Below are 13,573 nucleotides of genomic sequence, written 5' to 3'. Positions count from 1 at the left end.
ATTGGGCTATATATTAAACTGATGGAGGAAGCAACATTCTGCTCCTCATAGAGCCATTACATCAGCAGGACTGGCTTAATGCAAAGTACAATGTGTCATGAGCTTCCTATGCTGCGGATTTCAGAAGATAAAGCACTCCCTTCACCTGCGAAGTCTTTGTGCCGTCAGCGCTCCCCGACACCCAGTAGCTGGCGGCCTGTAGCTCCGCTGGTCAGGTGATGTCACTTCCGCCTGATTTGATCAGCAGAGTTGTGCGCACTACAGGCTGAAGGGTACCAGGGAGCGCTGACAGCATGAGGACTTCGGAGGCGAGGGGTGTACTTTATCTTCTGAAATCTGCTGCAGCAGTACTGAGCAGTGTAGCTGTGATTACAGCCACTGGGGTGAGAGAAAACACTTGCCAGAAGCAGCATAGGCATTACAATGCATCTTACAGCCACTTGATTGATTTATGCAAAGGTTATTCGTCCCATAGTGGTGGTAATTTTTTTTTACCTAGCAGACAGCACCACAAAGATGTAGGGAGTCTCATATAAACCATGCAATGCACCCTGGGAAAAGGCAGCTATACAAATGAGTGATGGAATAATCTTCCAAATACTACTGGACTCATGTTGATAGCCAACTGGAGCTCTACTGTACACTGATGAGGGGCAATTATTCGGAAACAGCTGTATGCACATGTGCATTATGACTTTGGCCTGTATCCCTAGTTGTAAGGCCTGTTAAAGGGCTGCATATTGACTCAGAGTAGCTACCATTCTAAATCGGTGGTGCTGTGGGGGATTTCTCCATCACTTGTTTGCACAGCTTTTTCCCAGGGAGCATGTATGGCCTAGAACAGAGGTCCCCAACTCCAGTCCTCAGGGACCACCAACAGGTCGTGTTTTCAGTATATCCTATGGTAAGAACACCAGTGGCAATGTCTGAGGCACCGACAATAATTACATCACCTGTGTAACACCGAGGAAATCCTGAAAACATGACCTCTTGGCGGTCCCTGAGGACTAGAGTTGGGGAACACTGGCCTAGAAGACACACTACATCATTATGGTGTTCTCTCCTCTGGCGCTCTATCCGAAAGGAGAAATATTACCTTTCCGGTGTGACGTTGATGACCTCCCACCAACCACATTCTGATTGTACACCAAAAATAGGAAAGAAATGGCTGTTTGTAACTGGATATTCTGATTTGGGTTAGGCTGGGGTCACATGGGTCGTATTCTCGGTGGAAATCTCGCGGTTTTGCCGCAGCGAAAAACAGATTTCCACTGAGAAAGCGCAGCTTCAAAACCCGCGGCACTTAGCCGCAGGTTTTGGTGCAGCTTCGCCGCATGCTTTTCTGTTGCAGCCAGCTCTTCCATAGAGGAGAGCGCGGCCGCAGCAGAAAAAAAAAAAATGAATTGACATGCCGTGTCCTGGGAATCCGCGCCGCAGCATCGGCTTCTGCCGGCTTTGCTGCAACAGATTTGCCGCCCCGCGTGGATGAGATTTTTGACAAATCTCGTCCACATGGCTAGCTAATACTGAGATTAGCGGCCGCAGGCGGAGTCGCCACAGGGAAATTCCGCGAATCTGCCGTGTGACCCCAGCCTTACAGATGCAGTAGTGCCAGTCCAAATCGCTCTGGTGTGCTGGACAGGAAACGCATCCCGACTATGTAAACAGCGTACTGTAGCCAACACTGAAGGGCAATGGCCACTCTACAGAAACAGCATAATATGGGATCTATTAATGGAATGCTCTGGGCTTCAAGCCTGGTGCCGCTACATCTGTACATCCCTAATCACGCTGCAGGGTCTGTTGAAAGGTCAAATATTGACCGACAAGTTAGATATCTTGCAACGTCTGTTGAAATGATAGTGCCTATTTAAAGTGTAGGTTCAATTTAATAGGTTATTGCATAAATGGATGGCAGATATTAGAATCCCCTGCGGCTTCCTTGCCAGCCTTTGGTAGACTACAGGCCTATTGACAGCAGCTTGTGGTCTACATATCTCCCCAGAGCCTGAGCAGCAGCTTCCTCTCCATACTCGTGTGTTGCGGGCACTGACAACGGGCGCCCAAGAAGCTGATTGGCCGGGGTCCTGAGTGGCAGACCCCATCCAATCAACTATTGATGACCTAACCTGAGGATAGGTCATCAATAGTATTTCCCTGAAGAACCCTATTAATATTACACAGCCGTTTAGGCATCAAACCCTACTGCTAGGTAACCGTTATGTTCCATCAACAACAAACATATACTATACAATACAAGAGGGACATTTGTTCCTGGCATCAGCGGGACGAGGCGTCACTTCCTGCAAGCGCTTGCCAAGGTCTTAACTACAAGTAAAAGATAACTTGATGAGAATACCTTTAATCCATTCATGGCTTTTCCTGGAGAGATGCCAGGATCACCTTTCTGACCCTGGAAAAAGAATAAATAGAACATTTAACAGAAATAGAAAGAATACGGGATCCCCGTTTTGGAAAATGACATCACTCTATCCACCCACAGTTACATAGTCACACACACCCTCGCAGACTACAGTCATCACTGTATCAAAGCAACCCTCCAGTCCTGGACATCACCTCTTCTGTGGTCATATTGCCATGACCCGCTGGTTCCTTGGGCACCACTATAGTCTTCTAAGATGGCCATAGTGGTAGTCAGACACTTCATGCCACTTTCGGATTGGCCAGGTGAGCAGTGCTGGCCAATCATAGCAGCGTGAGGGGTCTTGGGCTGCGTTCACATCAGCCTCAGTCACCGATTGCCATGAAAATCCTGGATGGAATAGCAAAGCATGTTGCGCTATTTTGTCCAGTAAGATGCTGTATAGCTGGACGGAAACTGAAGGACCCCAGTAGAGTCAGAGCAGTCCGTTCTGCGCTGTTCGGTTCGATCATAAGACAGATCCATTCAGGTTCCGTTTTCCTGCTCCCATAATAGTGCAAGAAAATGTAAGCCATAATACAAATGTGAATGTGCAGTAATGTAGGCTACAGATTGGGTAGGCAGAGAAGTAGCACGGCCATCTTGGAAGACTGCAAGGAGCCCGGGGGCTAGTCGACTACGCTATTCAATACTCCAAATATAGTGGAAACTAATAGAAACCCTGTCAAATTAATACCAAAGTGGTGTCCATTCCGCTAATGACAGTGAACGGTTCAGTTTGTCTCCATTCGGGGGTTCCACCACAATGTTGTCTTTGGCATGTGTGATAAAACCCTGATACAGAATCCCACAGCGGGTGCGGAGACGCTCCGTAAGTATTAACGGCCTCTAGAATGACTACATCATTCCCACAGCTAAACGTCTGGTATACAGGTCACGCGCCATCCATTTTTTCCCAAGCCCCATATTGAATATTCTTTACTTCCCCTTCCTGCTTCACTAGGACACATTCTGCTTCAGCGCATCTTGATGCAGCAGTAAAGAGCTTGTTAAAGGCCCCGCAGGTGATGGAATCTGCTCTAAGATCATCTACCCATAAGAGGCATAATAAAATCATCTTCCTTGTCAATAAGAGGGAGCACCTGGACTGGTTTTTTAGTGCCCTTCTTCACGCTGGCATTACAACTTGAACAGGGTTAGACAGACAGATAACCAAGCTGACCCTCCATCAAGCTGAGAAAAGCAGCTAACATGGAAAAGACTGAAAAAGTCTAAAATTGCTGAAAAGAAATAAATGCAGCAATTTATACATATTGGTACAGCACGTCTATTTGAGCATAATATGACATTTATGGCATATCCACAGGACCTCTGGGACCCGCAACTATCTCAAGAATGGAGGTCCCCAACCCGGTCCCCCTCTGGCCATCAGATCCAGGCAGCGAATGAATGCAGAGGAAGTAGGGATTATGGAAACGGTTGGCCTTGCTGGACCCTGCTTTTTCTGTAACTCCGAGAGTTCACCTCACCAGGCTGGAGAGGGAATGTCACCCTTGTTCTGGAGATAGGTGCGGGTCCTAGTGATTGCCCCTGCATCTAATAAACATGATACAGCCGGCAGATATTCCAAACATCTAAGATGCCATTACCCCTTAAGGACATTTGACTGCTTCAAATCAGGATGCCCAGAGCTGCATATTGGGGGGACAGGTCCGCCGTACTATTAGTCCAAATGGCACAAAAAACATAATGGGCTTGTGTGGCTAAACAGCAATGATGAAGAAAACACGCACCTCTTGGTTAGAACTCATGAAGGGAGTGCTCCACCTACTTTTCCATAAATCCTCCTGCTCCCCCCATCTCCATTGACTGTTGTGTATACATATAGATATATTGCAGCCATTCAGCACTGGTGAAGGCAAGAGGAAGTAGACCTTTCTCCTTAAGTTGTTGCCCTTAAATAGAGTTGCTGCCCTGCTGACGCCAACAAAGTCTTTTTAATTCATACCCGCCTTCGTTCCTCTATATGAGCCATTTTTCAATTCGTCTGCCAGTGCTGTAAAGGATTGAAGTGGGTGCTTCCCACCGCTCCCTGTCAATGGGTGATGTCAGACCTGAATGACAGCGAGTGACGAGGACTGTCTACTTGACACATTCACAGTGCCGGAAGCCGAATCTAAAGGTCCATTTAGACAACGATTATCGCTCAAAAGCCATCTTTTGAGTGATAATTGCTGCATCTAAACGCGCCCATTATGTACTTTTTGTGCACAATTCGTTGATCGCTGACTTCAAGCCAGCTTGAAAAGAGTCGTTCCTGCTTATCAGGACCGCAGGCTGAGTTCTCCACGGGTAGCGCTGATAGTATTCATTCAGCAACTATCCCGCTGGAGAACAATGGAGCTGAATGCAGATAACAGACCTCCAGCTGTTATCTGCATTCAGCAAAAGGCTTCATTTGCACGCTAATAAGCTACTAAGTAGCCGAGTAGCTATTCAGTAGTTTATGCAAAATTATAGCGCAAAGCTGTCACCCAAACTGTTGTTTGAGCGATCATTGTTGTGTCTAAATGGACCTTAAGTAAAGCATCAAGCACTACTGACCCAATGATATGAGGACAGGACATGGCAGCATAAAATGGTGACCGGTCCGCTTTAAGTCAGCATTTTGTAATGCTAGAGCCACCTTTAACAAATAAACAGCAAAGTAATTCAACGCAGACAGAGTCCCGGCCTCCTAGATGGGCGTCTCTTCTTCTGTGATTAGTGAGGTTTTCCTAAGTGTCTTTTTCCCACACGGATGAGTCAATGAGTCAGATAATATTGGACGCACTGTGAATATCGGCACAGACGCCCTCCGGGACATCTGTTCAATAAATCTGTGTGCAAATGAGGCCGCCAGAGATCTGTGGGAATAGAAAAACTGCCAGAGAGTGTGCAAAACTTTCTATTTCTACTGTGACATTAGGAGATGTTCGCCCGTCCACGGTCCATTCATGGATACCTATCCCTTGCTGTAGACAAGGCAAGTTGTTGGGTCTGTAACACATCCGAATGATAACCCAAGCTGTTGTCGGCTTGGAGGGCTCCGTTCTCAGCAGGTATGCGCTTATAATCTCTCCAGCTTCCCATAAATTCTTCTAGGGCTCGTTAATTAGCCCTCTTTGGATGTGTGTAAGCAGCAGGAGGCCGAGGGATGATCTGACACAGATGCACAGTATCTGTGAATGAATGTCAGTGGGCGCTGCCAAGCTCACATGGGTAATCTCCTCGCCGTCTGCTGATATCATCGCACCGCTGGCTGGCACCTTTCCAAAACTTTTAAGCCCAATTCTCCCACTTGCTTGTAGCCTTGTCTGCTGAGTGTAGAAGCATTTCGAAATAGAAATGTAACCAGTGTATTTAGACATGATGGGAATACTGACATTTCCGTCATTGACTTCAGTAGGTTTTTAACTGATATCACAGAAGTAGTTGGGGGGTCTCATTTAAAGGGACATGAATCCTGGAAATGAACGTTCTTGAAACTAGAAATCTTAAAAAAAATAAAATAAAATATGGCGCCATCTCAGCCTGCTGCCCTTCGTCCCCATCGAGGGTCTGACTGAGGCTTAATTGAAAGAGTCCTGTAAGTTAGGCTTGCTTGGTCTCCATTGCAATATTACAATATGGAGATGAAGTTTTTTCTGTAAACTTTACTGTCCTTTTAAGCGCTACTGCATTTTCAGACCTAGTACTGAAGAATAATGGCAGCTATCAAGGGGTTCTGGGACGACAGATAGCTGGGGATAAAGCCATCCAGCTTAGAGGTCTTTACTAAGAAATATTCTTTACTTACTTGCAAAAAACAGGGACCTAACCTTATCTGCCTATAGACGGATCAGCCACAACATGAAGAGCACCTACCTACCGTGTTTCCCCGAAAATAAGACACCCCCTGAAAATAAGACACCCCCTGAAATTTGCAGAAGTCCCAAATATAAGGCACCCCCCTGATAGTAAGGCATAGTAAAGTGTGCTGGCAAGTCAAGAGGCCTGTCCCCTGCTCCCATCCCCGTTGTCTCCTACCTCCAGATGTATAGGTAGATCTGCAGACAGTCTGCTGTTATCCTGTCCCTGCTGTGCTGTACAAGTGTGCTGTTGTGAGCTCCCCTTGCTGGCTGGAAAAGTCCATACTGTACGTTCTGTTCCTGCTGTACATGTCTGCTGTGATGAGCTCCCCCTGGTGGCCGGAAGCTGCAATACCATTCTTGCTTACAAGTGGTACAGGAACTTCTGTCTGCAGCCAGGTACGTTACTTTACAGCCCTTATTTTTTAATGGCTCTGTTGCGAGTCAGGCGACCTGTGTGTTATTCTTAAGGCTGGGTTCTCACAGAGCGTATTTCCAGCGGAAATCTCGCAGTTTGGCCACAGAAATAAACAGTGAGATTTCCGCCAGGAAAGCGCTGCTTCAAAACCCACGGCACTCAGCCGCTTGTTTTGAAGCGACCTGGCTGCACCCTTTTCCGTTTCTTTGGCCGGTGAATCCGCACCACAACATCGGCTTCTCCCAGCTTTGCCATGACAGATTTGCTGTCCCATGTGGATGAGATTTCTGAGAAATTTCGTCCACAAAGCTGGCCAATTGAGGAATTAGCGGCCACAGACGGATTTGCCGCGGAGAAATAAGACACCCCCTGAAAATAAGACGTAGCGAATATTTAGGAGCAAAAATTAATATGACGCGTCTTATTTTCGGGGAAACAGGGTGATATTAAGTAGCCAAAAGAGCTTTCACGCATTGAGGTATGGATTCCTGAAGATGTCTGAAGGTGTCCTTCGATATCCGGCACCAAGATGTTGCCAGTAGATCCTGTAGGTTGCTCGGTGCGGCCTCCATGAATCGGACTTGTCTTTCCAGTGCACCCCACATTGGAGCCATATAATCGCCTCGATCTCTTGTGATGTTCCTCATCCGTTTCTGGACATTTTTGCATAGTGGCCATTATCCTGCTGAGAGAGGCCGCTGCCATTATGGAATACTGCTGTCATGATGGGGAGTACCCGTCTGTAGAACGATTAGGTAGGTGGTAAGTGTCACATCCACATGATGCCAGGACACAAGGCTTCCCAACAAAACCTTGCCAACGTGTGCTACAGTAGCTCTTCTTTAGGATTGGACAAGACGGGCTAGCTTTCACTCCTTGCATTGGTTGCTAGTGATGCCGTCGCCGGTTCCCTGGTTGTCCTTTCATGGTCCGCTTTTGGTACTAACTACTCCATACCGGGAACGCCCTACAGGACCTGCCATTTTGCAGATGCTCTGACCAAGTCACCGCCATCCACACATCACAGTTTGGCCTTTGTCATAGTTGCTCAGATTCTTATACTCATCCACTTTTCCTGCATCAAAAGCATGAACTTGCAGAAAATCCGGTCCCCTTCAGTGGGTTTAGGTTATGGCGGGTCACTGTGCATCGTTCAGAGGATGTCTGGCATATCCCTGTTTTATGACCCTTCGTTCACTATGTTCCCAGATCCTTGCGGCGCTGATAACCAAGTTCCAAAAAACAGATAAACAAACGTCCATCATGGCGTTCGATTGATTTTCCAGAACTACTGTACAGAGCAAAGACAGAAAAGGCAAAATGTGCTCGTTTTATGGTTGAGAGGTCATTCATAAGAAGTGCTATTCAACACGCAGGATCATCGAAAGCCACATATTAAATAGTGGGATAGTGAGAATATAAACACATGACTGAAAAGTACAGAGACCAACAACCGGAATCACCGCTTCCCTTTCTGATCCTGGTAAGGCTGTTAGATCCCGGCCATCATGAACCATGATTGCCAGGAGAACGCCGATGTCATCAATGACCCGCAGCCAATCGTCACCCGGGCGCTGGCATGGAGAGATCCCTTGTAACGTAGATGTATCAAGACTTTACTGTACGCTATAGTTGGTAGATACACGAATATCTGTCCGCCAGCCGCACTTTATCACTTATCCCTTCCTGCAAGACAAGTTATGTCTGCACCGATAATTTATAACCTCGACTTGGCTGCAGGAAGAGTACACTGTGAAGAGCGGGATGACTGGGAATAGTATGTGGACTCTGAGAAGGGGAAAATGTTACAAATAGAGTCCCAGATCTGGCACTCGCTTACTGACAGAATCAGTACATTGCCAGGCACATTCCTGATCAATGGAGCTATTGAATTTAAAGGTCTCCACTAGGTGGTGCTCTGCATGGACCGGGGGGGGGGGGCTTTGTACTGTCGGCCAATGATACTGCACAACTGTTACTGGATGCAAAGAGTCAATAAGTGCATTCGCTGAGGGTCTTCCAATGCAGAAAGCCTACAGCAGATATGCACTACGTGAAAGCCCCCTAAAGGAATAGTCCTGGGGGAAAAGAAATGAAATTAAAATCTAATTAGCGCTGCCTAAAAAGGAGTCCTACTTCCCTCACCGCATCCCCTGCAGCTCTCGTTTGGACGGTGCTTGGTCCCCCGCTGCTCTCTTCTGGCTGCAGCAATGACGTCTCATCATAGGGACATGTGACCTCCGCAGCCAATTAGTGTCATTACTGCAGCCAGAATAATGCAGCAGGTGACCGGGTGCCATCAGAACTGGAGGTGTGAGAATCAGGCGAGGAGGACTATTTCTATGTTTTTCTACAGGAATGATCAGCCTTCAATGTCCTTTTTTCTCCCCAGACTCCTTTAAACCTGTCCACATACCAACAACGGACGGATGAATGATCATTCATCCGACAGCTGTAACCCTCGGCCCCACCATACACAGGAATATTCGGCTCAGCCACACATTCATGTGTTTAGAGAGGTGAGCCGTGGCCACACACCCCTGGTGATGGGCTTATCTCCCAAGGAACAAAAGGCTGGGGTCTTAAAATTTAAACATCCTTGATCTGTCTTTCTCCAGACATCATCGGATGGGGAACAGTTGAGAGCCACCCCTTATACTTTACAAAGTCCTCCAAATTGACCATTATCGGCAGATTCGGAGAACTAAACTGTAATATGTATGAGGGCTTTAAAGGGGCTGTCCAGTTGTGACATATTGATAGCCTACTCTTAGGTCATCAAAAGTAATTGGCGGAGGTCCACCGCCCTGGGCGAACTATCATACTGTATAGGCATATAATGGAATAAGTCGCCCATAGGTTCCCTTTACACATCCCCCTGCCCTACAAAGTAAACAAAAAAAAACAACCTTTTCCTATAGAGTGAAAATAAGGTGAAATGAATAAATTACGGTCATTTGTATGCCAAAAAGTGATTTCTCTGGACATACATGCATTGTGCAAAAAACTGCGAAGTGAACAGAGCCGAGTAGTGAGGTCTCTGTCCTCCTTACCTTTCCGTTGCGGAGGTAAGTTATCACTCTAGGTACCATGAAATGCCAGCACTGATGTTCTATCTACATCATACAGTGGGATGTAGATGCCCTTTAAAATGACCCTGCAGACCCAGACGAGCCAAAATGGAGGCATCGCTCCTCTGACTACCTGATGCGCACTATGTATAGGTAATCTAAGACACTTTATGCTGCTCTCATTGGCCAATGCTGCAGTGATGGCTAATCAAAGACGCATGCAGTGTCTTAGACTACCAATGCATCGTGCAGTTAGAGGCGGTGTGGCCATTTTGGTTTGTTCGGGGACGGAGGGTCGCTCTAACTGTGAGCCCCGGGAATAGATTTGTAGAACATAAGAAGATTGGGACAGCTACTGATGTGAAGCATGTAATATCAGGGTCATGAGCTCGATTCCTGCCTGGACACGCCGTACCTGTAGGATACTGCTCCTGTATGCTTTAGCGCACCACAATATGTGTATTATGATGTCATATATATCCAAATGAGGTCATATACATGTTTATTATATACTTCAAAAACATTGCTTCATAATGCTTTAGAAGCTTTTATGACATGAATACTGACCTTTAGACCAGGGTGTCCAGGTGGGCCAGGATTTCCATGAGGGCCAGGAGGACCCTAAATATGAAAAAAAAAAGTTATTTTACTGCATCTTCAAATATAGCCTTAAAGGGCTTGTCCACTCTTAGAAAACATGTCTGCTTTCTTCCTAAAAACAATACCATACCTGTCAATGGGTAGTATCTTGTATAATGAAGTGAATGGGGCTGAGCTGCAATACTACTTACAACCTGAGGACAGGAGTGGTGCTTGTTTCCAAAGAAAGCTGCCATGTTTTTCTAGAGCAAAGATGATGATGTGATAATAATCTGAATAAAAACCTTTCTTCCAAATGTAAACGTGCATAAAACGGCAGTAACCAATCCGACGAATGAAAACATCTAAGGTGCCAGTTTATCATTTTACAGTCTTTTTTCCCTATAATCTATAAAACGTGACTACTTGTCCACTACATGACTTCTCTTGTACCGATTCGGACTTACTGCCTGCAGAGCAGCATGCACAATTCTGATGAGTATTGGGATCTGTTAAGTTTGGTTGAGTTCCTATAACTACAAGGGGACAGTAAGGGATTACTAAGATGGACCAGTGTACTTCACAGACAGCACATGGATACGTTATAGCCTCTGAGACTTGTCAGAGTCACCTATAAGCCAAGCAACTATAGACCTGTACAGATAGTGGCTCATCTATGAACAGCAGATGGAAGAGATCTCCGGCGCGCTCCCCTTCATTCTTCAAGCCACTATTGTTCCTGTGTGGAAGCATGGGCGCCATAGTCACTTGGACGGCTGTTGGGGACTTATGTACTCGAAGGTTCTCCCGTGTAAAGTGGCCTTCATACTCTTAAAGGATTGGTTGGTCCTGTTGAAATTGGGTTGGGCCGGCCTTAATCTAATGTTGATGGCTGCCTTGAGGTTTATCGTATTGTACAGTAAGGCCGGGTTCCCGTTCATCAGTTGTGTCTAGCCCGTGCTTTTATGCCGGAGCTGAACACAACTGAAGCCATTTTGGTGCACTTTCTGCACTGGTCCGACATCCATAGCTGGACGGGAAATATTGGAGTCCACTCCTTTCTGTCCAGTACGAATGGGTATCCAGTGTCCAAAGTGATGCACCGGATGCCATGAACTGTCAAACAGACAACTATGGGATCGGTTTCACTACAATGCCGGAGGGAACAAAAAGTCGGATGTGTTGGACATATGAGAATCTGGTCTAACTGGTGTGAAGACTGTACTTCCCAGAATGTAAGTCACCAGAGCAGCTCTCTACAAAGACCGACGCCATCAAGAAGAGTATACTACAAGCACATAAGAAAGGTACCCAACCTTCTGAGCAAAGTATATCCATACATAAACTGCAAAACAGTGTTTACGATGACCCTAAAACTACTCCCTCAGGTCAGAGGTCATGCCTCTAGTAGTTGACTGCTATCCTGTACCTCCCTCATCGTATTGTTACAATAGGCCCGGTGGTTATACATTACAAGCTGCAGGAATCTTACACGGATGTGTTACATATTCTTCTACTTTGTGGCTTTGCACTATAAATGAAAATGCTCCAAAGAGAAGTTGAGTCAATGAACCGGTTCAAGAGACAATGGGGAACATTTATGAAAACCACCGCAAAGCAAAAACAGTGGTGTTACCAATGGCAACCAGTCAGATGGCTAATTTATCACCCGACCTGCACTAGAAATAAAACGATGACTGTAATGCACTGGAGACACCCGAGTGTTCACCGGTGCTGGCTCTTATAAATGCCCCCCATTGTGTGAAGCAATGATTTACAGAGTTTGCACCATCAAACAAATATGCGTTTGAACCTAAAGCATCATTTTAGAGTTTTCAGTAGATTTGCCAAACTAAATAATAAGACTTAAAGAGTTGATGCTCCGTACTCTGCTGATAATGTTTGTAAATGATTTCTGTAAACTTCATAGCGGTGGAGTCATATACACGGAGCCCGCTCTAAGCGAGAGCAAACCAGGTGTAGGGAAATGTGCTTTCCTTTTCTATTGAATGTCTTATGTCCTGTGAAAGGCAGTTCCTTAAAGGAGTTGTCAACCAGCGAGTCGAGCCACGTCCTGTCCTGAAATGTTGGGCAGCAGAGGACGCGCAGGCACATCTCCGTTCCATTCACTTCAATGGGCACACTCTGCTGCCTCACTCTTGCAGCTGCATGATAAAATCTGTTATGAGACCACCCCTTTAGGGAAGTTCTACGAGTTTTAAAAAAAAAATGTTACGGGCAGGAGAAGAGTCGGAACATATCAGTACTCACCTGTTCAATGGTGCGAGACAGGCACAAGTCTAAAGGGTAAATAGAACTTTTTTTTTGCAACATTTCAAGTATTGCGGGGAAAAAAATTTCACGCAACTTAAAAAAAAAAAAGACAATTAAGACAACTTGTGTCCATTTGCTCTACTAGGGTGCATGGACATCATCAAGGCAAAGTGAAGAGGCCTGGGCCCACGAGAAGAGAGGCTGGACCTCTAGACCCTCTTATGGTTGACCAATTTATTAGGTTTCTTCATAGGACGCTGCACATCAACAGCACATAAATCTTATAAGGGGTTAAAAGGTCTATTATGCTGCTACAGTGGGTATAAAAGGTCTACACACCCCGGGTAAAAAAGGCCAGGCTTTGCCATGTTAAATAATCCAATAAAGATGAATCATTTTAGATTAGTGTGGCCCGTTACCTGTATGATACCACTGGGAAAACAAATTGTTTAGGATGTAGAAATGAAAAAAAAAAATAATGATGTGGTTGCATAAGTTTTCACACCCTCTTATATTAGGGGTGTGGTTGTGTTCAGAATTAGCCAATCACATATAAACTCATGTTCTCTAGTAGTCAGCACTCCGCTGCCAGTATTTACAGGGATTCTGATTTCCCCCATATATAGTTCAGCTCTTTTAGGAGGATTTTCCTGACATTTTCTTAGCATTTTTCAGCAAAAGCCGTAAGGCCTCATGTCCACGGGCATGTACGGATTCCACCCGTGCCCGCAGCCATGGACATTTTCTTACCTGGTGGGCTGCGGTGCAGGTCTTCTCCGTCCCGGACAGATCTTCATTCTCCTGCACAGCGGATGCATGCGCAATGCAGTCTTTTTCTTCAAATGTCCTGCTTTTCCGTGGAATCGTGGCATGTCCACAGTGTTAGCTGAGGGTGTGCCGCGGATCGGACAGCTTTCATTGACTTTAATGGAAGCTGACCGCGTGGGAATCTGCAGAA

General features: G+C 46.0%; 1 protein-coding gene across 1 annotated transcript in view; it reads right to left on the bottom strand.

Moving 5' to 3' along the window:
* COL27A1 (collagen type XXVII alpha 1 chain) overlaps positions 1–13,573 on the bottom strand; it is a 280,568-nt gene that overhangs the window by 214,115 nt on the left and 52,880 nt on the right. The window contains exons 5-6 of the mRNA XM_066580587.1: positions 10,330–10,383; positions 2,360–2,413 (exon numbers count right to left, since the gene is read on the bottom strand). Of these exons, the coding sequence (XP_066436684.1) occupies positions 2,360–2,413; positions 10,330–10,383 (108 nt within the window). The remainder of the gene's footprint in view (positions 1–2,359; positions 2,414–10,329; positions 10,384–13,573) is intronic.

Source organism: Eleutherodactylus coqui, chromosome 10 (genome assembly GCF_035609145.1).
Source record: "Eleutherodactylus coqui strain aEleCoq1 chromosome 10, aEleCoq1.hap1, whole genome shotgun sequence".
NCBI classification, from domain to species: domain Eukaryota; kingdom Metazoa; phylum Chordata; class Amphibia; order Anura; family Eleutherodactylidae; genus Eleutherodactylus; species Eleutherodactylus coqui.
Note: the sequence above shows the minus strand (reverse complement) of the source record. Positions and strands in the feature narration are given on the sequence as shown.